Source organism: Vipera ursinii, assembly GCF_947247035.1.
Source record: "Vipera ursinii genome assembly, chromosome: 4".
Lineage (NCBI taxonomy): Eukaryota > Metazoa > Chordata > Lepidosauria > Squamata > Viperidae > Vipera > Vipera ursinii.
In genome coordinates, this window is record NC_139514.1 from 17,087,515 (window position 1) to 17,112,832 (window position 25,318).

The 25,318-nt window shown below is 38.0% G+C and overlaps 1 protein-coding gene across 3 annotated transcripts in view; it reads left to right on the forward strand.

Annotated features, from left to right (window-relative positions):
- Positions 1–539: 539 nt before the first annotated feature.
- Positions 540–25,318, forward strand: part of GRIA4 (glutamate ionotropic receptor AMPA type subunit 4) — a gene marked incomplete at both ends in the record, with an annotated part of 276,963 nt that continues 252,184 nt past the window's right edge. For all 3 annotated transcript variants that reach the window (XM_083362410.1, XM_083362409.1, XM_083362411.1), the window contains 2 exons: positions 540–627; positions 1,797–1,955. In XM_083362410.1, coding sequence (XP_083218536.1) covers positions 540–627; positions 1,797–1,955 — 247 coding nt within the window. The remainder of the gene's footprint in view (positions 628–1,796; positions 1,956–25,318) is intronic.

A 25,318-nucleotide genomic window follows, 5' to 3' on the forward strand; every position in this document is an offset into this window, starting at 1 on the left:
CGGGCGAGAAACAGAAAAGGACAGCCAGGGTAGCGGCGGCCGGAGCAGGAGGGCGGGAGGAATAGCGCAGGTTTAGGTTTCCCAGCGCAGCGGCGGCGGCGGCGGCGACCAGTAGACTCCTCTGCTCTCACCGCTCAACTCTCTCCTCCATCTTTTGCGCGTGAAACCTTTGCAGTCGGACCGAAACCTCTGCCGAGGTTATGGAGACTGCGGGAAAGAGGCGCCTCGGCAGGATGGCTCGCTGAGTGGGGTGGAGGGGGGGGGGAAGGCAGGCGAGCAGGCGGGGAGGGAGGGGAGAAGGAAAGAAAGAGAAGGAAAGAAGAGAACAGCCACCCTCTTCTCTTTCCCCTTTTCCCTTTCGTTTGGCTTCCCCTCCCCGTTCCCCCCCCTCAATTTGGTGTCCAGTCTTTTCCCCCCCCTTCCTTCTCCCGACATCACCCCCACACATCCTCAATGCCTCTCTGAACAACATATAGGAAGAGCGCGGGAGGAGGAGGAGGAGGAGGAGGAGACCCAGGGAGGCAAAGAGAAAGAAGAAGATGAGGATTATTTGCAGACAGCTTGTCTTGTTGTTTTCCGGATTTTGGGGACTTGCAATGGGCGCTTTTCCTAGCAGCGTGCAAATAGGTAAGCGCTGCATTGGGCTCGGGAGGGGGCAGAGAACCGGCGGGGTGGCACGGAATGGAGGGAGAGGAGAAAGTGGATGGGCAACTCCGATTCCAGCCACAGCTTTCCATTTCGGAAAGAGGGGATCAAGTGTCCCTGAGTGCCCTTTTCCCGTCCCCTCACGTGTCTTTGTGAAGGCAGGGATGCGGGGTGGGCTGGGGGTGGTGGTGGGGGGAGAGACTAGCGGCTGTGCCTGTTATGGTCGGCAAGACGGGTGGATCTATGTATATATGCATGTGTGCGATGTGTGTTCAAACTTAGGAAGATGTTCCCACCTCTGAAATGCACCGTTTTTCCAAGATCCTCCGTAAAGCTCCTCTTAGCCCAGCCTGCCCATTGCAGTAAGCTATTGGTCGAGGGGCCGGAGCTGGTGATGGTGGTGGTCTACCCCAGTTAGGTAGTCTTGGGTACCATCACTTTGAAACTTGGTTATGATTTCTTTTCTTTCTTTTTAAAAAAAAAACAAGGTCTCCCTAGCATCCCTTTCCCACTTGTCTCTGCCCCGGGTCAGTTGTCTTCGTTCTCCCCCTCTTTGGATGGGACTCAGCCCTTGAATCAATTCCAGTTCCAGCTAAACCACTGCATCATTTCTCGTCGTGCACTCCTAAAGATGCTGTTAATAAGGCTGAGCAACTTCTTGCCTGCCCAGAGGCTGCAGAAGAGGAAAGTTCTTGATGTTCTCTCCCCCAAATTCTTCTTTACCCTTTTCTAGGATCAGCCCATTAAAAAAAAGGAAGGCATATCTTGAGGTATATGAGTGCATAAGGTCTCATCTCTGGCATACTTAAAAACCTTTGGCTGTATTTTGAAAGCTCTGTTCTCTTTAATCTGCAAGCCGCTTTAGATGGGGAGGGCCAATTTAGCCCATTCACATAGATGAAAGGTAAATGGTTTCAAAGGTCATTCTTGTCCTAGCAGATATGTAAAGAAAGGAGTAATAGGAGATTTGAAAAGCCCATGTTTCAGGGGGGGGGGAGACTCAAAGCTGGGAGTCTAAAAGTCTTCCAAGCTTTCAGTCTTTTATGTTCATAAACATGAATTTGATGATTAATAGGAAAGCTACTTAACAAGGGCTGGCATAAAAATAACCAATACATTTTCCTCCTTTTCTATCATTTATTTACTGATAGGTGGTCTCTTCATCAGAAACACAGATCAGGAATATACTGCTTTTCGATTAGCAATTTTTCTTCACAACACCAGCCCCAATGTATCTGAAGCACCTTTTAATTTGGTTCCTCACGTAGACAACATCGAAACAGCAAATAGCTTCGCTGTAACAAATGCCTGTAAGTAAAATAACCATTTATCTAAAGTTATGATCACATGATAGTGAAATGAGGGTAATGTTATAGTTAACATCCCTTAGGGGCAGGGGGGAAAAAAACCTTGAATTTTTAAGTCCCATCTCCTGGATGCATTGAATCCCCAGTTACTTTCTGTCGTTGGTGAAATCCCTTAGGCTGACTTGTATTGAATAACTGGATGTGGCATTTACTTTAGTATTATTACTGTAGTTTCTTACTTTTGGGTTTCTATGGTGATGCATTTTGTAGTTCTTTTTAAAAGCATGAATGTCTTGATCAATTTAACAACCTCCACAATCTTTCCTGTATGCCAACAAGATATGGCATCCTTGGCTGTGTTTGGAAAGTGGCTCTGATATTTGCAATCAGAAATGCTTTCTGATCTCTGAGAGCAGAGCGAAGGCTGTGAGAGCAGTGATGTGCATGGTTATATATTGGAGTGACTTGACACTGCAGTTGGTCTGGTGATGTCACTTGTGGCTGCCTTACTCCTATATTCTGGGTTGTAAATGTCTCTTATTATCTTGTAATGCATACATCCTCTGGATATGTCTCCATACATCCATACATTGGTGTCAAGTCCAGTTAATGTCTAATCTACTTGAGTGAACACATAACTGGAATTATGCCTCTGTATATATGCACTTATGTACGTGGACTTGTTTAAAGAGAAAGGATGTGCTTAAATGTGATGGATTTAAAAAAGGGATGCTTCTGAAGATCATACTGGATGTATCCCAGCTTGATAATAATATTTGTGATATTTTTCTATAGAAATGTACATAAATACATAAGATCTATTTGAAGTTTAGGGTAGAAGCCAGCCATACGTGGACTGTAAACCTGCAATACTACAACAAATAAGAGATGTTTTAAAAAAAAATGGGCACGACACTTAAAAAAAGGTTTTGTATTTTCTCAAAAGATATATGATCCTTAAACAAGAAGTTTCAGATACTGTTTCTGTCATGGTGTTAAAAATCGGAATGTGCTGCTGAAGGTTTTAAAGCACGTTCCTTGTGTTGTTTTCAAATGGAGCTTTTGCGCTTTAATATGTAACACACTCTTTTGCATCAAAATATCAACATGAGAGTCTTAACCCAGTTCCAAAGGGGAACTGCAGGACAACGGCCTAGTGAAATGGAACCCTTCTTTTAAGTTTTCCCTGACCTTACAAGGAAGCTTCTAATTTAAGAAAGTTTTGGTCCCTTTGTCTTCAGATGTTTTTATGCTAAATGTCCTCTGCTGCATTACATGTGAATTATTATATTATATATTATAGGAAATGGTTTTTCCAAGATGTTTCTGAGGAAGAAGGGTTGTAATATTCTCAGGGGGTTTTAGACAATGGGCATGAATTTCATAACTGGAATTCATGCTGCATGTTCACAAGTTGAAGTGCTCTTAACCAATAAGTTTCAGAAACTCTTCCTATGTAACCCTCTGCAGTTTTAGAAAATATATGTTGTAGTACTATAGAATATTTTTCCTGTGACCTATAGTGTTTGTGTGTGTGTGTGTGTGTGTGTGTGTGTGTGTGTGTGTGTGTGAGAGAGAGAGAGAGAGAGAGAGAGAGAGAGAGAGAAGCAAGATTTGTTTTTATTTAAGGGTCATGTATTTGAAAGTTAAGACTAAAAGTTATTTTCTCTTGGATTGTGCTATTTTTTTACTCATTGTTCTCTTTTTTGTCACTGATAATTAGAGGAATACCCTATTCCAATAATGCATGGTTGATAAATTATGCCATATATAGAAAATCTTGAAGAGAAAAATCTGTGCATAATTTATATGTACTCTGTGCACAAGTTATCATTCCATTTACATTTTTTTATCTCAAAGTTGTACCCTTTGGGTACAATGTCAATAAAATGAAATCCCATTTATTTCAGTGGAAGATATCTCAGCATGTATTTTGTATTTCTCTTCAAATGGATTGAAACTAAACTGACTATATCATATATTTTATGGTAACTAACACTGAGCTTTGGGTACATATTTTAAGAGGTGTTCTTTGGTTGGTTTTTGCAGAAGAAGGAGTAGAATATTTTAATCTTATACTAAAGAGAAATATTCCCTCTTAATGAAGTAAGAGTGAATGGTCTAACAAATGAATGAACACATTGCATGTCCCTTAAGCTACACAAGAGCAGAATCCTGCAAAAATCAATTGTCTGATAGCTGGAGGACATTGGTTTCCATGTGATTGCATTAGCTGGGTTGACAGAGACTTCAAGAGCACAGATGTGTGATATGTTCTAACCTAATTAAAAATATTTATGGAAAAAAATGCACTAATACTGTGGCAAACATGTACAGTATAAGAACCAATATGATTCCATAAAACATAATTTTGGATTGATTCGTGCGTGCAAAAGAAGGAGAAAATTAACAGAAATTCTGATGAAATGCATAAGTGTGTCTGTGTATGTGTTTGTGTGTCTTTGTATAGTAGTTCTGAAAACCAATCTGTATAAAAGTCTCTACAGCTATTGGACATAAATGGATATTGATATAAAGTCAAACCTCAAAGAATTAAGATGTGGTCACTTAGTTTTATTTCATGTTGTCTTGAAGGGGTTATTTATTGAATCTGCACTATCTGGACCATTTGGGGAATTAAAGGCAATAAACAAAACAGCGAAATCTGTGTGAAAAGATGAATTTACACAATCAGGAATGATACTGTAGAAAATTTTGGAGCTAATGATACATTAGTTTGTTTTTGTAACTACAATATTTGTTTGACTCTGTATAAATGTCATGATAAGTTTCTTCTATCTCGATTTTCTCCAGGCCCTCAGATATAGGAAAAACAGATGATTTGAGCATATGGATTCCACTGTGGTTCTATAAAGATGATATCATTTATGTTAGTATAGTTCACATTTCTTCCTATTATGTGTTAGGCTTTTCATACATTGCTCTTGTGTTTTCTTGCAGATGGGAGAAAAGTGTGCTTAAAAAAATAGGTCTAGTTGAATATGGACATAGACAATTTCATCACTAGTTATCATAAAGCTTATAGCTATACCTTTAAGAAGAGGGCTATAAGTTGATTATAATGTTTTTTATGATGATGATAATAATCTGAATATATGTAGGAATACATTCTACTATTATGATAGAATTAAGTACACTTTAACAACATGGGGTATGTGTGTGAATATATGTTATACCATCCCAATGTATGTGTAGTAAGTTAGCTTTTGCACTTGTATGAGGACTTTTCTTTCCAAAACAGATAATTAATGGGAAGCACATTGCAACATTGCATGCCATTTCTTCTGAAACATCCTCAGGTTTCTATTGCACAAGAGAGGACAAAACCAAGTTAGAAAAGATAACTCTAAAATTAGGTTGTCACATTTTCCCTCTGTAAACATGGTCCTTTTCATCTGAAAATTTTTATTTGTCCTTAGGCTGTCATATAGGTATATACTACAGCTATGTATGCAATTGGTTGTATCTCTTATCAATCAGCTTCTCTTAGCAGAGCTTTGCTTTAGTTTAATCAGATTTGTCTGAAGCAACTTGCAAATGCAGATCATGGAAAATCTATTACTTGGGAATTTCTGAGGTAATCCTAAATAGATTATACTTTAGGGAAGGTTATAGGAACCAATGGACTAATTCTACAATTTACCAGACATCCACAGCTTATAATGTCTTTTGTAATCAAGGAATTATTAATCGTAGCAGTGCAATGAGCAAATAATTTGCTGTTATACATTACTCTGTTGCATCAAGGTGTTTAGATCAGTTTACTCCCCACTGTTTGGTTTGCATTTAATGCTGCTAATCAACAGAGTATGATTGATGACTGAAAGCACTATAATGGCTCCTGTTCCTGCATTGGCTTGGACAATTTGGAGATAATTATGATTAGCATTCAACTTCCACTGGAGTTATTGGTAACAATAGCATCAGACTAATTTTTTTTATGTTTGGTTCCTACTATGACTTCTAATTACATTTTACAAGTTACATATGTGTTATGGGATATTCCTTTTTTTCCATTATTCCATTATTTTGTGACTGGACTGGACAGCATTTATATTTTGAGTGAATTATTGGCTTCAAGAGACTTGTGTACCTGCACCAGCAAATATATGCATAGATTTATTCTGGTTCCTGCAATATTGAGATAGCGTAATAGACTTTAGACTTTTCTGACATTGCTGGGCTATTTTCTTGGTGTTATTCACAAATGCATTGGTATCAATATTTAAAATCCTCCTGCTCATTAGAAACTATTTAGAAGCATCCTTGAAAATATAATGCATTAAGGTGACAGGAAGGTATCCCCAAATATTATCATGCAGAGATATTCTTCAGAATGAGTAGTTAAAGATACATCATAAATAATGACGGTGATACCAACATGCAGTGGTATAAGTGTTGCATCTTTTTAATGTTGTGTGATTTTCCCATCTTTTTAAACCTGAAAGAAGTGGTTGATTTTAATAGGTTATCTTGCACCTCACCACAGCAGCTGCATTTTTTTTGCAGCTTCATACAGAAGTGTGAAAAAAGACACTGCTGCTTTAAAGAGTAGCTGCATTAATGCACTTGCGTGTTCTAGAGAGGAAAAAAAATCCCCAAATTTAGGGGTAACCGTCATACATTATTTTCTTTTTCCCAGCCCCAAGTAATTTTTATTTATTTCTGCTCTACCAAGTGCTGGTCTGCAGCATATTTCTTCTGTGCTAGTTCCTTACTCTTGATAGTCAATTATAAACTATTAGAAACTATTTATTTAATCAATTTCTTCATTGTCAGTTCTAAGGCTGGTGTTATAGCTGTTATTAGTTGGCTTTCTTTCTATCTGCTCTTAGTCCTGGTGTGCTTACTTGACTTCATTACTACAACTGGAGATCATTTGCTCATTCAACTAGCATAAACTAATAACATTAAAACAAAGTATAACATGCTCTCACCAGTGACCATTTTGGTAGTGATAGTCACGTGCCAATAGGCATGTTGAACAACACTGTTTTAATTACTTTTATAAAGACAAAGATTAGGCTACAGCTATACCACTTGGGAGAAGCTATTGCAACAACAAGGGTCACAATAAACATTGCCTCCACTGCCCTCCCCCCAACAATCCATTGGGTGAAATCTACTTGATCACCCTTTCCAAAAATAAACTGGTTTTATTTGGAGAGCACAGTTTCCAACGCTATGAAGGTGTGAAGAATTTTTTGGTTACATTGTTATAAAAAAAATCAGCCTTTTCCAAAGTTTCATTGTTTTTGTTCATTTGGGTTCATTTTGGTATTTGGATTTCAGAGCAAGTATATACATTAAGATTGGCTTAGCAACCTAAAGGTGTTAGGAACCAAGCCATATTTTATAGTTTTGACTTGTATCCATATATCAATCAATCAGAATAGAGTTGGAAGATCTTCCAGTTCAATTACCTGCTCAAGCAGGATAGGTAAAGGTAAAGGTTCCCCCGCACATGCGTGCTAGTCGTCTCCGACTCTAGGGGCCGGTGCTCATCTCCGTTTCAAAGCCGAAGAGCCAGCGCTTGTCCAAAGATGTCTCCGTGGTCATGTGGCCGGCATGACTGGACGCCAAAGGCGCACAGAACGCTGTTACCTTCCCACCGGAGTGGTCCCTATTTTTCTACTTGCATTTTTTACATGCTTTCGAACTGCTAGGTTGGCAGAAGCCGGGACGAGTAACAGGCGCTCACTCTGTTACGCGGCACTCAGGATTCAACCCACCAAACTGCCGACCTTCTGATCGACAAGCTCAGCCTCCTAACCCACTGAGCCACCGCGTCCCTTTCAAGCAGGATACCCTATACCATTTCAGACAGGTAGCTGTCCAGTTTTTCTTAAAAACCTCCAGTGATGAAGCACCTATAACTTCTGATTGTTGTTAGAAAGTTTCTCCTTAGTTCCAGGTTGCTTTTCGCCATGAGCAGTTTCCATCTATTGCTTCTTGTCTTGCCTTCTGGTGCTTTGGAAAATAAATTGATCCCCTCTTCTTTGTGGCAGCCCCTCAAACACTGGAACACTGCTATCATGTTTCCCTTAATCCTTCTTTTCACTAGATTGGACACACCCAATTCCTACAACCATTCTTCATGTGTTTTAGCCTCCAGCCCCCTAGTCATCCTAGTTGTTTTTCTCTGCACTCTTTCCAATGTCTCAATATCTTTTTAATATTGCTTTAATCAAAACTGGATGCAGTATTCCAGGTGTAGTCTTACTAAGGATTTATCAAGCGGTACTAATACTTCATGTGATTTTGATTTTGATTTAAGTACTCTATAAGTCACTAATATAGCTCCTGAAAATCTGTATGATATAACCACCATGGCTTACTCTTGCTAGGAGGTAGTCTATCAAATTTTGCACTTTTGAATATTCTTCAAAGATAATGTAATGTAAAGTACATTATAGTAGTCTAATTTTAAGAGATGTGAGCATGAATCATTGTTGCCAAGTCCTCTGACTCCAACTTCAGCACCAATTGGCAAACTAGCTGAAGCTGGGCAAACACATCATGATTAATGTGTTCCCTTGCTGCAAATTCAGCAGTAACACTAACTCCAAGAAAATCTCCAAGTCACAGGCCTGTTCCTTTTAAGTTGGGATAGAAAACTACCAGCCTAGTCAGAGTAAGGTTTGATGCATTGGAAAGTCTTAAGGGTATTCATCAATTTTCTTCAGAGTGAAAAACAAAATTGTCTAGAAGATAATCTACTGAGGGGTCCTTGGTGCTCTCTGAGCTTGGTTGTTTTCTTGCAGACATTACCCAAACTAGCACAGATAATGTTACCTGGTTTGGGTAATGAAACATTTGCAAGAGTACAACCAAACACAGAGAGTACCAAGAATCCCTTATTTCAACACAGAGCTACACTTATTCTTCCTTACTGAGATAATCTACTGTTTTGCAATGCCTATTTCAATGTTTACATTATTATATTAATTTGAAAATGGTACTATATATAATTTAATTCCTTCACAGTACAGTAGGAAAGTGCTTTGTGAATTTTTATAGACACATCTGCACATTTTTTTACTGCTGGATTCTAGATCTACTTACTTTCATTTCATACAGGTTTAAGGCAGATATTAGCATATGGCTGCCAGGAAATAGACAAGATAATGGATTTCTAGTTGGATTTGATGGACCTCTAGCATCTCTTGCTTCATATTGACCATTATATATTTATGGTTGTCATTATATTAGAACAGATTATATTATTTTGTGGTGTACATAGGACTTCCTAGAGAAGTGTCTATGGGGTTTCTCAATCATCCAGGTCATGGTTATTGGGAACTGAAGAGCCTTCTTGGATGAAAAGCAAAATGTTTTCAAGAAAAAACTTAGAATGTCCAGTTGCCCTTTGGAAAAGCATATTTGGTAATTCTTAGAGATGTATTGTAGACAATTTTGCCATGCTTTCTACTTGAAGCTACTGGGTTACTTTTTCAAGAGTTTTGGAGCTATCAATATATGAATGACATCTTTTCCTGTTTGCATTATAATTCATGGAAGTGGTTGATGTTCTGCATCAATGTCTAGTTCTTGGTGTAGATTAATATGGGTGTACAAACTGAAAGGCTCCAGAGAGGGGTGTCTGAAAACTGGATCATGTGGATTGAACTACACTCTATACTCTTAGATTCACTTTTAAGCTTGACTGATTAGGTTTCCAGTGTAGTCAAATATGTTTTGTTCAATTGGTGCTCCAATTCTGCCTTATGGATATCTGTTCCAGTCACAAGGATCTTGTTAACAGGTTATTAGCATTACTGCAGTATACTTTTCTTGCAGACCACTTGAAAACTTCATCTGATTTAAAATCCCCCAGTCATGTAATTGACCAGGGCCTGTTATAGCAAACATTTAACTTACAACAACTACTGTGAATGAGAGTTGATTTGGAGACATAAATCAATTAAACTATTTTAAAACCTTTGTCTTCTTAGAGGTAGCCTTGCACTAGCAATTAAAATTTTTAAGAACATAATAAACTAATTTGTCTGTTTTTTTTCTGTATTTCAAAAATCATTGGTAATGGCATTTGGAAAATCAAATTAGACATATTGTATATCTGGACATTTACTAGTATCTATATTTACTTGTGTATGTTTATGTGTATTATATACCTATGTCATATATCAAGGTATCTAGACTAGTGAAACTTTTTTTTATTGAAAAGTTTTACAATTTTTAAATACAATGAACTTCCTCCTCCCCCTCCCCTCTCCCCAACCCTCCCCTTCCCTCCCCTCCCCCCTCCCCGACTTCCCAGAGCTGAATACAGGGTATAATAATACAAACATAAACTAAAATATGCTAACAACAAAAATAAAACATTAAGTTCTATCGGACTTTAACTCTCCATAGTCATAATATTAATAAAGTAACAAATAACTAATCATACATCATAAAAATCCACTACTTATTCAAATGCTAAATGAAACTTTTTAGTCCCATATTTATTCTGAATATATTCAATCCATCTTCTCCATTCCACAATATATCTTTGTTGCGATTGATCTTTCAAATATGCCGAAATCTTTGCCATTTCCGCCAAGTTGGAAACTCTTCTATAGTCGGCAATTCCTCCTTCTTCCAGTATTGCGCAACTAAAACTCTTGCCACCGTAATTAGATGCAACATCAACTTAGTGTCTATAACAGTAGTATCTGTAATAATACCCAATAAAAACAATTGCGGAGAAAACTTTATCCTTTTCTTAAATATCTTTTGCATATTCCACCAAATTTTAATCCAAAAGGCTTTAACCTTTTTACAAGTCCACCATATATGAAAATATGTTGCATCCTCACAACCACACCTCCAACATTTGGGCTGGCAGTTCGGATACATACTTGCTAACTTTTTAGGGTCTAAGTGCCACCTATAAAACATTTTATAAAAATTCTCTCTTAAGTTTTGGGCCTGTGTAAATTTTACATTTCTAACCCAGATCTTTTCCCAAGTGTCCATTGTTATAACTTCTTGAAAATTCTGGGCCCACTTTATCATACAATCTTTAACAAGTTCCGTTTCTGAGTCAATTTCTATCAATGCATTATATATCCTTTTAATATGTGCTTGACCTTGATCTCTAATTTGTTTTACCAAATTTTCATCAGTCATCGAAAAGCCAGCTTTCTGATCCTCTTTCCATCTTGCCTGTAATTGCCCATACTGGAACCAAGTTTGTACATTCTTTTCTTCTTTTAAAATATTATATGGCTTTAATTGCCATACATTCCTTTCTAGACTTAAAATTTCCTTCCTCATCCTGTTTGAATCCCACATTTATATTTTCTATTGCATGTTTAGGTATTGCCCAAATTGGTATCTTATAATTTAACTTACTTTTTCCAAACTCGCAACAGAGCATACCTTAAAATAAGTATCTTAAACACATTATCCACCTTCTTATCATACAATAAATATGCATGCCAACCAAATAACAAATCATGACCCTCAAGATTTAATAATTTCCCTTGTGTTAAATTAAACCAGTCACTTATCGATGACAAAGCAGCAGCCTCATAATATAATTTAAAATTAGAAGTTTTAAGACCACCTCTTTCACGCGTATCTTGCATTATCTTAAATTTAACTCGTGGCTTTTTCCCTGCCCAAACAAATTTATTAATTCCTTTTTGCCATTCCTCCAGATTTAAATCCTTTTTAAGTATAGGTATCATTTGAAACAAAAAGAAAAATTTTGGCAATTCATCTTCACTTCTGCAATTCTTCCCAATAAAGACAATTGTATTTTTTCCAACTATCTAATTATTTTTGTATTTTTCCCCATAACATTTCATAATTATTTCTATATAAATTCACATTTGAGGCTGACAGATATATCCCCAAATATTTAATCTTTGTAACTATTTCAAATCCCATTAGCTCTTCTAGAGCAGCCTTTTGTGGTACAGTCATATTCTTAGACAATATTTTAGTTTTTTGTGTGTTTATCTTAAATCCAGAAACTTTCCCATAACATTATTATCTCCATCAATTCTACAACTGAGTAATCCGGCTGAGTTACTGTAATAACCAGGTCGTCCGCAAACGCCCTCAATCTGTAATCCTGATCTCTTATTTGAATTCCCCTAATTTTATTTGAATCTCGTATTTTAAACAGTAATATTTCCAATGTTAAAACAAACAATAAAGGTGACAGCGGATACCCATGTCTTGTACCCTTTTCAATATTGCATGATTCTGTCAAACTGTTATTTACTATTATACGAACTGTTTGCTTCTGATATATTACGCTAATAGGTTGTAAAAATTTTTCCCCAAATTCCATTTTCTCTAATACTTTCATCAAAAATTGCCAGTCCAATTGACCAAAAGCTTTTTCCGCATCCAAAAAGATCAGCGCTGCGGGGATCTGATTATTTCTTTCCAAGAATTCCAATAGATCTACAATATGTCTCACATTATTCTTCATTTGTCTACCACTTATAAATCCAGTTTGATCACTATGAATCACTTGTTGCATTACCTTCATTAATCTATTGGCTAAAATTTTTGCAAATATCTTATAGTCAGTATTTAAAAGCGATATTGGACTGTAGTTTTTGGCTTGGGTAACATCCTGATCTTCCTTCGGGATCAACGAAATAAAGGCAGTTTTCCACGATGGAGGCACTCCTCCTCCCAATTGAATTGTCTTAAACAATTCTCTTAAGGGTTCCACCATTTCTAACTGTAAATTTTTATAATAAACAGCAGTCAAACCGTCAGTTCCCGGTGCTTTACCCACTTTTAATTGTTTAATTGCTAGAAAAATTTCTTCATCCGTTATCAATTGGTTCATCCCTTCCTTTTGTTCTTGAATATTGGCATTCATCAAGTATCCATCTATATCTACATCTCTAATCTTATCTCTAGCATACAACTTAGAATAAAAATCAACAAAAGTCTTTTTAATAAGATTCTGCTGATACACTACTTTACCCTTATGTTCTATTCTATCTATATTGCAAGCTCTTTGCTTCTTCCTTAACAAGTAAGCTAGCCATCTACCCGGTTTATTAGCATTACAAAAAGTGTTATGTCTAGCATACCGTAGGTTAGTTGCCACTTGATTTGCCATTAACATATCAAACTGACCCCTTAGTAAGGTAATTACCTCTTTGATCTTCCCATCAGATGGATTCAGAATTAAAGCCTTTTCTTTATCCTTAATTTCATCCTCCAATTCTTTCCTCTTAAATTCCAATTTACGTCTATGTTTATTGTTCAAATATATTAATACACCTCTCATATAGGCTTTAATTGCATCCCAAACCATCTCAATAGAAGTACCTTTATGCATATTAATTTTAAAAAAATCTTTCATCTGTTTTTTACACTCTTCCACATTTTCCTGATATCTAAACAAATTTTCATTTAAACGCCAAGACCGTCTGTCCCCATTATCTTTTTCTATCTCCAACCATACTGGACTATGATCAGATATAGTTCTTGGACAAATCTTGATCTTCTTAATCCTAGAAAAAAAATCATTAGTAGTTAATACAAAGTCGATCCTGGAAAAAGATTGATGCCTGTCAGAGAAAAAACTAAAGTCTTTTTCTTGCAAGTTCCTTTCTCTCCAAACATCTCTCAATTCCAAGTCATCCTTCATCTCAAAAAAAGATTTAGGCAGTTTAGCATGACTTGGCGTACTTTTAAAAAGACCTCCCTTGTCCATTTGTACATCCAAGACACCATTCCAATCTCCCATAAAAATACAAGATTTATAATCCCACTGAATAATCTTGCTGTGTAATAAATTGTAAAAATCTCCTTGCTGTTGATTAGGAGCATATAATCCAACCAAAAGCGTTTTCTTGCCTTCTATTAATAATTCAATTATAACATATCTTACTTGTTTGTCTGCTTCAATTAAACTCACTGTTAAAGTATTCTTAACATAAATAACAACTCCATTTTTCTTATCAGGCGCAGAAGTGATAAACTGTGTGCCCAACCTAAAGTTTACCAAGTACTTTTGATCATCCGCTCGAATATGTGTTTCCTGTAAGCAAATAACATCATTTTTAAATTGCTTTAAATATTGAAATATTTTCTTTCTCTTATGTGGTGAATTTAAACCATTAACATTCCAAGTTAGAAGCTTTGTCGCCATCTTTTGCGACCTGAAGCTTTTGGAGCGCCTCTTCCAGCATCACCTGCACTCTCTTTGGCTTCGCTCCTCCCACTGCTTCACTGTAAGTAAGTTTTTGAGATGCAATCATAACTCTCTGCTGTTCTTGCTCTTGTCTCATTCGTCTAGCTGCAGAGCGTGTCATTCTTTGGTCTCTGACCTCCTCCGTTGGTACTGAAATCTGATCCACTCCTGTAGCTTTCTGGAATTCTCCATCTTTCAACTGCGTAACTCCTTCAGCACCTTGTATACTCTCACTTTGTGGTTGACGCTCTCCTTCGCCATTCTTCCTTTTAGATTCCAGAAGTGGTATGGGGCCTGCCTTCAAAATATTGGCATAAAAATCACGTGCCTGTAAAACTGTGAAAAGACGGTATCTCGTGCCTGCGTGCATCACCACCATACCTACTGGGATCTCCCATCTGAACTGGATATCCCATCTTCTTAATTCTTCTGCCAGAAAAGCAAATTCTTTCCTTCTCCTTAAAATTCTTGGAGGGATCTCTTTTAAAATTAAAACTTCTTGCTCTGCAACTGTAAATTTGTTATTATAAAAGGCTTAAATAACCTCATTTCTAATTGCTCTCTTTGTAAAATAAACCACCACATCTCTAGGTAGCTTCCTTTGTCTTGCAATCCAGGAATTAACACAAAATATTTTATCTATATCCACCATAATATCTTCTGCTGAGCGCCCCAGAACCTGTTCAAGAGCTTCTGAAACTACTTTTTTCAAATTTTCCTTAGGGTCTTCCTTCAACCCTCTAATTCTCACGGCAAACTCCATCTCTCTATGCTGGACCAATAATAAATCGTCATCAATCTTTTCCATCACTGTTTCAGCATCCGTCATTTTGGCATCTAATCTCATATTATTTTGGCTAAGTTCTTCCACTTTCTCATCCATTCGTTCAATACAAACAGCCATGCCTTGAAATGCAAGTAAGATGTCTGCCCTTATTTCTGTATTCTTCTCCTCAATAAGCTCAGCTAATTGCTGAGATTGCTTTTTCAAAGCCTCTTGCAAAACATCCTGCAGATCTTTTATTGTCAAGGCTGGTGCAGGTGCGGGTGCTGGAGGGGGGCATTAAAGCTTGTAATGAAGATTGCTGAACTGGCGAAGCCCCCACACTTCTAGGAACTTTAGTTGACTTGGCAGCCATTTTCACCCACTTAATTCTATTGTGCACTTTCACTTTTAAAAGTCTCCACAAAGTTTATTGAGTTAAAGTTCAAATACTTGCTCTGACAGCATTCTCCTGCACAGCTCTGCCTGCATCCAAGTAATCCAAAGTTCACTCTCGCTGGCAGGGATGGTTGCAGCATCCTGCTCTGCTCCAAAGCCTTGGAGCAGAGGCGTCCCGGAGTCCGGAGCAAACTCAGGCTGCGGGGGGGCTCAACCCTTCAACCAACAGAGTTTCAACTGTGGTGTCTGGGGGAGCTCTACCCCTGCCTGGGCGCTCACCCCCTCCTCTTCTCCCGAGGAGCGGGCTTCCGAGCCGCCAAACAGCTGATCGTCGCTGTTTTTGGCGGTTCTACGGAGACAGCGGGGCTGACAGCCAACGGAGCCTTGCCACCCGGAAGTCCTAGACCAGTGAAACTTAAATGCTTCTGTTTGTTTTTCATAAATAAAATTGTAAATATGAATAACACTTTACGATTAAGTTCTATAAGTAGGCCTTGATTAATACATTTTAAGGCCTAAGACAAAGAAGATGGTATCCATTATACGTGACAAACATGGAGTTATTCTCTCCAGCATTGATGATGGGATCTCTTTCTTCATTGTTTCTGAGAGCAGCAGGATAAGTCCCCAGTGCAGGTCACCTGGGTCCATTAATCTCTGGGCATCTCCCCATGTCAAGCCAAAGCCTCAAGTCTATCTATTAGTGTGCCCAATTTATCTATTGTACATGAAAGTTTACAAATGTCAAAATTATAGGGATGTTTTTAAAAACTGTCCATTATTTGTTTTGTCAACTTTTTTTAAAAGCATGGGGTTACTGTTCAATAATTGGAATAGAAAAGTTTTAAATGCATCTATGCACACCTAAATTAGCAGAGCACATAAATTCACTAGATTACAGGTATCAAACTCAATCACGTCACATGGCATATTGTGATATATTGTGTGTTTTTTTTGCCTTTGTGGACCTGGGCCGGCTCATGATGCATATGGCCTGCTCATGATGCATATGACCCACAGACTGCCAGTTTGAAACCCTGCACTAGATTGACAGTAACGTCCTTCCATTGCATCTGTTTCTGTCATGCTATTCTTCTGTGTATTCATTCACCATAAAAGATAATTATTTTATTTAATAATGTATTGTTTTGGGGGTAATAGAATAATGACTTGTAATGGAACTACTATGTAGGTAAATTATGAATTTAATTTGAACCACAGACAAACCAGCATATGGCTGTTGGAAGCTTTCTGCATGTCTAGACTATGATAGACCCCTAGTTGTCAGTTCTGAATAATTTGAATACTCTTTTTAATTTTGTTTTCCAATTTCCAAAGGTTCTTGCTGTTCTTACCTAATTCTAAGGCTGCTTTTGAATTTTGTTTTGTGCTGTCTTCAAGCTTACTTTATTGTTAGAATATGATAAGGAATTCTACTGTTGTTATTTATTTACTGTGGTTTTTTTTTTCAAATCTCTTTCCTTCTTCATTGCTCTAAAACTCACCAGACTGCCTCTTCTTTAAGTTTCTTAAAGAAGAAGAGCTTTTGGAGGAATTTTCTTATTATCATGTCTTTCCTTGAGTTTGAAGCAGTTTGAAGCAGCCTGCAGTTTGAAAAACCAGGCTGACTAGGATTCTTCTAGAAATGGTTGTGCAAGGAATACGACAATGTATACATTCCTTCTCTTAGCCATTCAGTAGGTAAAAGAATATCGTGAGAATTTCTCTGAAAATTTTTCTTTTGAAAAAAAAAAGTCTGAATCAATCTTTTTATGCCTTTTTATTAGTATTATCTCATGAATCACTAACTGAAGCAAGTAAGTGATTAGTTTATCTCACTAAAATTATGGAGAGTATAAGAAAACAAGATCCATCTTCCTCAGCAAATGGGCTGGATTCTAATTCTTACCATCCCCCAACAAGCATATAAAATATTGGAAGATCATTCCCCATGTTGGAGAAGACATAGTAGAGAGGACATCAAGTTACAGAAGACTAGTTTATTATAAGCTGATACATTTTTAATATAGACTTTTAGTATGGCTGCTTTGCTGTCTCTTTTTAATGCTTTTCACTTTGTTGTGCTGCTGAGTCATTGGCAAAAGAATGCTTTATTTACACCCTGCTGATTAGAGAAGATAGCTAAATTAATGGAGTGTATTATACTACATTCCTGGCTTGATGTAAGCTGATTCTGTCAGTGCAGAGAAAGGAAGTATCAGCTGGACTTGGACTTAAAATATATGTAACTAAACCTGCCTGCACTTTGCTCTCTGGACAAAAAAAATCCCAGAAGCTTTCTGTAATGAATGTTATTTTGGATACTTTATTTTTCATTTTGTGCTGCAGGCACTATCTCAGCAGTCACTCAGGAGCCTTTCACAATGTTAAATTTGGAGTCATCATCTTAGGTTGCAGTCTGTACAGACTTGTCAATACTAAACAGAATTTAAATGGTCCAAAAGATATTCTCTCTGTCTTTTTCAAATAACTTCCAGAAATTATATAGTGAGGGACAGAAACTGAACTGTGAAACACAATCCATCCCCTTCAATGTATTATTTATTAAAATTGCTTATAGTGTCTTTCAGGCATCAACCTTCTCTAGATAGGTTGATGCCTGATATATATATATACAGCGCTTTTTTGTAAAAGAAAAAGGTGCCGGAAGCTAGGCCATATAGAACCTTGTCTTTCTTCTAAAAGGTTGGGCATTTTTCCTAACTTTGTGTCATATGTATATTTGTGTTGAAATGTAGTCCAGAATCGCAGTAGAGAACAGCTCATTCCCACAGGACAAGAGAAGGACAAGAGAAGGTGGAGCTTGGAACATCTGGGGAGAAAGAGATGTGATATTAGTGTTGTGATATAGAGGAGGGAATGAATTTGAATGAAATAATAATAATATAAGGATAATCTGAAACTTTATGGAAAATCAGAAATCAAAATCCAATCCTTGACAAATACTGTAAGACTTTTTAGCACATTTAATTGGCCTACAGATATGTGCAACAATAGTAACTAATCGGGGTAAAATCATAGGTAGTAATGGAATTGAAATCTCAAATGACCAAACTATCAGGAGCCATCAGGATGAAGCCTACTAGTATCTGGGCATTTCACAGTTAAATAGCTTAAAACATGGAAAAAATTAAAAATGCAATTAGTAAAGAATTCACCCTAAGATGAAAAAAATTGTTAAACAAAAACCTGAATGATGGAAACAATACCTGGGTCATACTTGTGATATGATATACTGTTAGTATTATTAACTGGACACAACCCTAAACTTGATGGCGTGGACTGAAAAACAAGAAAGCTAATGACTGTTCACTATGCATTACATCCTCTTAGTTTCAGTGATAGATTATACCTGCCCTGTAAAAATGGATGCAGTGATTTACTTCCAGTTAAACAATTGAAGAAAAAAAAATATGCATTGGCTGATTACACACAAAAAAAAACACAGTCAAGAATAAGCATGGATGCAAGTTAAAAATGGAAACTTACTGAATGTGCAAAAAGCCAAACATGAATATTGAAATAATGTAATAAAAACATGAACAGAATGCTGGCTAGGAAACGTATTTCATGGTCAATTTCTATATAAGATAGAGGGGGAAATGAATAAATAATGGCTTACAGCTGCAACATTAAAAAAAAAGAAAAGAAATTGAAGGCTCAGTTTTGGTTGCTCAAGACCAAGCTATTCAACCCAATGCAATCAAAGCCAGAATTGACAAAATGATTGAAAGTGCAGATTGTGCAAAGAAGCAAAAAATATGGTAGATCTTATAATCAGTTTGTACAAGATGTTTACACAAACTGATTACAAACAACAACATACTGCAGTGGCCAAAATGATTCACTGGAATATCTGTAAAAATTATCGGATGCCAGTAATGAAAAATTGGTGAGAACATATAGTTCAAAAACTAGTTGAAAATAAGCAGGTTAAAATATTATGGGATTTCTAAATACAAACTGATAAAGTCTTGACACATAACACACCAGATTTAACTGGGGTTGAAAAGGAGAATGGATAATTGATGTGGTGTCAATCACAGAAAATCAGGAGCCAAGGCAATTCAAATGAATCCAGGTTTATTGCATGCTAACACTCTGTAGGGACGCAGTGGCTCAGTGGGTTAGGATGCTGAGCTTGTCGATCAGATGGTCGGCAGTTTGGTGGGTCGAATCCCGAGTGCCGCATAACAGAGTGAGCGCCTGTTACTCATCCCAGCTTCTGCCAACCTAGCAGTTCGAAAGCATGTAAAAATGCAAGTAGAAAAATAGGGACCACTACGGTGGGAAGGTAACAGCGTTCCGTGCGCCTTTGGTGTCTAGTCATGCCAGCCACATGACCACGGAGACGTCCTTGGACAAGCGCTGGCTCTTCAGCTTTGAAACGGAGTTGAGCACCAGCCCCTAGAGTCGGAAACGAATAGCACACATGTGCGGGGGAACCTTTACCTTTAACTTTTTAACATTTTGTACAAGTATCTGAACTACTAACAGTTAAGGCAAATTGGCAGTAGGTCAAGGTCAATGGAATTCAAGTAGGCTGGACTTAGATCTCCCGTGGGCGTGAAGGGACTCAACACTGATGATGCACTTTACCCCTCCCTCTGGGTCAGCCTGGTCATCAGGCAATACCAAAGGACAGTAGAATAGAAGACAGAGAATTATAAAAGATCATTAAATATCAAGATCTGAAAATCAAAGTTGAAATATTGTGGCATAAACTGACTATAGCGGTCCAAACAGGATACAGGGTGCCATACAAAAAAATGATGGACAGCACTTAAAACATATGTGGATTGACAAACTTTTCATCTATTAATTACAAAAGGCCACATTTCTTGGATTTGCACATATATTAAAATATTACAACATCCAAGGTTCTTGGGAAGAACTCAATGCATATGAAGGCCATCACCATTTAAATTTCTGGCAGCTGAGATTTCACATTTTTTGCATGTAATAAAAATGTATTAAACTTGTATGCTTACTGTCAGTGTCTCTAAGTAGTACACAACAAAAAACTTATAGTAATAAAATGTAAAAATTAAACAGATGGCAAGTACAATGAAGGGAGAGAGGTCTCACTCCCAAAGGTCAGTCCTACATCACAAGACTTGACTCGGATGTAAGAAAAAGAATTCATATTTAATGTAAATAAAAACAATCCAAACAATTGCATACATGAAATCTCCTGTACATCCTTAAACAAGAGCCCAGATGAATATTTAAATTAGCAATCACCAGAAGAATTAGAAATTAATCTTAGAAGTTTAGAAATATTTAGGATGGGAATGTGACTGCTTCATAGATATCCATGTGCATAGGTAAAAAAAACTGGTTAGTAATACATTTGTGTGCAATTTGAGAGGTATTTATGGAAGTTAAAAGAATTAACTTGAAAAGAAAATGTATTGCAATAATAATAATAATAATAATAATAATAATAATAATAATAATAATAATAATAATAATAATAATAATAATAATAATAATAATAATTTTATTTGTATACCGCCCTTCTCCTGAAGGACTCAGGGCGGTGAACAGGGCAATAAATAGTAAAATACAGAAATACAAAAATTAAGAATGAATTAAACCAAGAGCCCAGTATTTCAGAACAATAAGTTAAAATACATTTAAAACATTAAAACAATAATAAAACCCAAAACCCATCACCCATCAGGCCAGGCCGGCTTGTTCAAACAAGTAAGTCTTTAGATCCCGTCAGAAGGAGCGAAGGTCGGGTGCCATCCGGAGCTCAACCGGTAAACGGTTCCACAAATCCGGCGCACCCACAGAGAAGGACCTCCCCCTGGGGGCCACCAGATGACATTCTCTGACCGGTGGCACCCTGAGGAGGCCCTCTCTGTGGGAGCGCACTGGGCAGAGGGAAGTTGATGCCAGCAGCAGGTGCTCCCTAAGGAACTCCGGACCCATGCCATGCTTTAAAGGTCATTACCAGCACCTTGAATCTCACCCGGAAGACAACTGGCAGCCAATGCAGCTCACGGAGCAAAGGTGTAACATGGGAGTATCGGGAGACTCCCAAGACAACTCTCGCAGCTGCATTCTGCACCAGTTGGAGCCTCCGAGTGGTCCTCAAGGGCAGCCCCATGTAGAGAGCATTGCAGTAGTCTAAACGAGAGGTCACGAGCGCATGAGTGACCGTACGCAAGGCATCCCGGTCTAGATAGGGCCGCAACTGGCGCACCAGGCGAACCTGGGCGAAGGCCCCCCTAGTCACAGCTACTATATGATCTTCTAAAGAAAGCTGTGAATCTAGGAGGACTCCCAAGTTGCGAGCCCTATCTACGGGAGGTAATAGCTCACCCCCCATAGAAAGAGATGGAATATTCTGAATATCCTGAGATGCCGGTACGCACAGCCACTCAGTCTTGTCAGGGTTGAGTCGAAGCCTGTTCCTCCCCATCCAGACCCGAACCGCCTCCAGGCAATGGGACATCACGTCGAGGGCATCACTGGGGTGGTTTGGGGTCAAAATAAAAAGCTGGGTATCATCAGCATACTGGTGATACCCAACTCCAAAACCACGAATGATCTCACCCAGCGGTTTCATGTAGATGTTGAACAGGAGCGGCGAGAGGACCGACCCCTGAGGAACTCCACAAACAAGAGGCCTCGAGGTCGACCTCTGCCCCCCTGCCAACACCAACTGCGAACATCCCAGGAGATAGGAGGAGAACCACTGAAGAACCGTGCCTCCCACTGAGACGCCACAGCAAGATACCATGGCCGATGGTATCGAAAGCCGCTGAGATGTCTAATAGGACTAGGACAGAGGAATATCCCCTGTCCTGAGCCCTCCAGAGATCATTCACCAGAGCGACCAATGCCGTCTCCGTGCTGTACCCGGGCCTGAAACCCGATTGGTACGGGTCTAGATAATCCACCTCATCCAGAACCAGAGGGAGTTGATGCGCCACCACACTCTCAACAACCTTCGCGAGAAAGCGAAGGTTGGAGACCGGACAAAAATTGTTTAACACAGCTGTGTCCAAGGCAGGCTTCTTGAGGAGAGGTCTCACCACCGCCTCCTTCAAGACGGCGGGGAAACTACCCTCACTCAGAGATGCAGATATAACCACCTGGAACCAGCCTCGTGTCCCCTCCCAGGCTGCGTAAACCAGCCAGGAGGGGCACGGGTCCAATAAGCACGTGGTGGAGCTCAGCCTCCCCATAATCCTGTCCACGTCCTCCGGAGTCACAGGATCGAACTCCTCCCAGATAACATTGACAAGACCACCCATGTCCTGATCATCAGACTCTTCCCAGTCGGAGTCCAAACCGGTCCGAATCAGTATACCAATTAATTCCATCTATTTTGCTTTCTCTTGGTTGTTACCTTCCAAACGTTACAGTATATATACATCATTTTTCAGAAAGATTTCTTTGCAGTCACATTGTTGTAGTTGATTAATAAACTTGAAAGGTGACTTGTTCAAAATGTATCTTTATGATTTTGGCTTGGAAAGAAGCAAAATGTGCTGTGAAGGCGACTAAAGTAGATTAGATTGACTATTTATCTTCTAGAAGATAGATTAGCTTTTTCCAAATGAAACTAATGACTGTATGTGCACTTGGGTATATTTTGGCCTAGAAATAAATAGAGAAGGTATCAATCATGCTTAGTTCTGAGTAGACAGAATTGTATATTTTCTTCCCTAAATTTTCTTTACTCACCGTGAATGTCTTATAACTTACATGAAAATCAGATGAATTTTTGTTTACTTGCTTGAAAAAAAAGTTAAACTGAAAGCATTACAGAAACCACTTTACAACAATTTGGGGAAATGATTTTCACTGAGAAATGTAGGAATGTGAGAATGTTTATTCTGTTTACTGATTTAGATTAAGCATATGATAAAGACTTGAATTCTGAAATTGAAGATTGTTGCCGCATGTCTTAATAAAGGTGTACAACAGGAGTATAGCATGTGTGAGAATAAGCAGCATGCTTAGCTGGTTCAATACCATGCATAAAGTAAGACAAGAATATATGATGCATTTTTGATTGTTCAGTGTAGTTATGCAAAGTATAAAAAATGCTCATGGTTAGAATTCTATTGTTTGAGGATAGGTAAATAGATGAACCATTGTTCTCATATGAGTTGCTGCTGGCCAAGAATACAAACAACATGCAGCAAGTTGTCAAAGATTATGGATTTGAAATTGAATGAATGATTGCAAGTCATGCATACATAGGATAAATTAATTTAAGAGCATGAATGTTTGCACCTTGGCAGATTTCTTATTGAAAATGGAAAACATAGATGGAGAAGACATATTACAATGTGCAAAAGTTAAAAAAAAGTTATGGGATGCTTTTATAAGATTTGTGGACAGAAGGATGTGCTTATATTTTTATGTACAAATCAGAATTGAAAATGTCAGGAGAAACCTAAAAATTACTTTAGTGCAGTGGGAATGGGGTACTTATGTGTGGGATAAAACTAGAGGTGGGAGGATGAAAAAAATGAGTCATGAATGTGAACTAAAAATGAGTGGTATGAAATAAATATGATAAAGAACTTTGGACATATATAAGGAAAAAAATGCAAACCAAAAGAATGAAGGAAGAATGAATGAGTTGAGAGGAAGGCTACTCAGCCAATCAGCCAGTTTATTAGTCTACAAGCAAAGTGTCCATTAATGTGTCCATGAATGTCTTAATAGAAAGTAAATCAGATTTAGACAAAGTTAAAATGTGTTTATAAAACAAATTGATTAGAACCCGTGATTAAGCTCCCAAAGGAGCAATCTACATCTGTGTTATAATCTCTAAAATTATATAAAATTTGAAAGCATTGAAAATTACAAAAATGTGATCGAATCTAAAATTTAAGTAAAACTTAGTATATAAAATCTACAAAAAAGAAATCATATATTGAAAAAAATGAATAATATACATTTGTTTTGTGGAAACGTGGCCTACCAAAATCCTGCAGCACTTCCATGCTGCTACACAAAGTTCAAATACATGTGCTGTAACAAAATGGTCATTTATGAGCAGCATCTAAGCCTAGACTAAGTCTGAGCAACGAGGGTATTTGCTAATCAGAGGGAAGATCAATCTGGTTCGGATACCTCTGTAAAAGGAGCAACGATGAAAAGCACGTTCTGTGGTTTCCACTTTTCAGAATGAAGGGGCAGAATCTTTTAGCCAATAGTCCTTTTTAAATATATGCTACATAATACAGCAAAAGGAAAAGCATGACATTGCTCAAGAGACCACGCTATTTTTTGGCTTCCGGTTTGCGCGCCCGGTGCTTCTGGACACGCAGGAACAGTCCACTTCCTGCCGTCTGTTTCTTTCTTTTTTGGAGGACCCTGAAAAGGGTCAAAAATCACCCTGGAGGGGCGATTACTGAGAGGAGGACTTCCCTGCAATCGCGGAAGGGACAATCCGGGACAATCTCCTTTGGCCCAAAGAAGAGACCGGCCATAAAGATGGCCGATCACTAAGCCACTCCTGCCGAAAGCCAAAAGCACTACCCAGCACTAAGAAGCAATCTGAAGGACCTGGGGTGAGCCTTTACCTTTCCTATTCCCTTAACCATCCTCCTGTGAGACTTTCCTGAAAATTTCTTTCCCCATCTTTTGAAAAAATGGCGAATATCTACTCCGGGATCAAATCTTAAAGCCTTCAAGCTTTAAAAGAAATTTAATTAATTCAGCAAAAAATCTAAGCAATTTCATCTGTATTTACTAAAAAGTTCCTATTTTTTGCTCCTATCCTATTTTTTCTCTAAGCTGTGAATTAAGGAAAAAAATTGGACTAAAATTACAAAAGCTCTATATTAATTTGGGGGGAGGGAAGTTTTTACATTACATTTTATATGTCATTGATGACATCTTGTGGCAAAACTTGGTACAGCAACTAAATTTCTTTTTTCTGTTGTAAGAGCTGACTGAATAACAGAGCTGTCCTTGACATTATTGTTAAAGATAGGTGTGGGA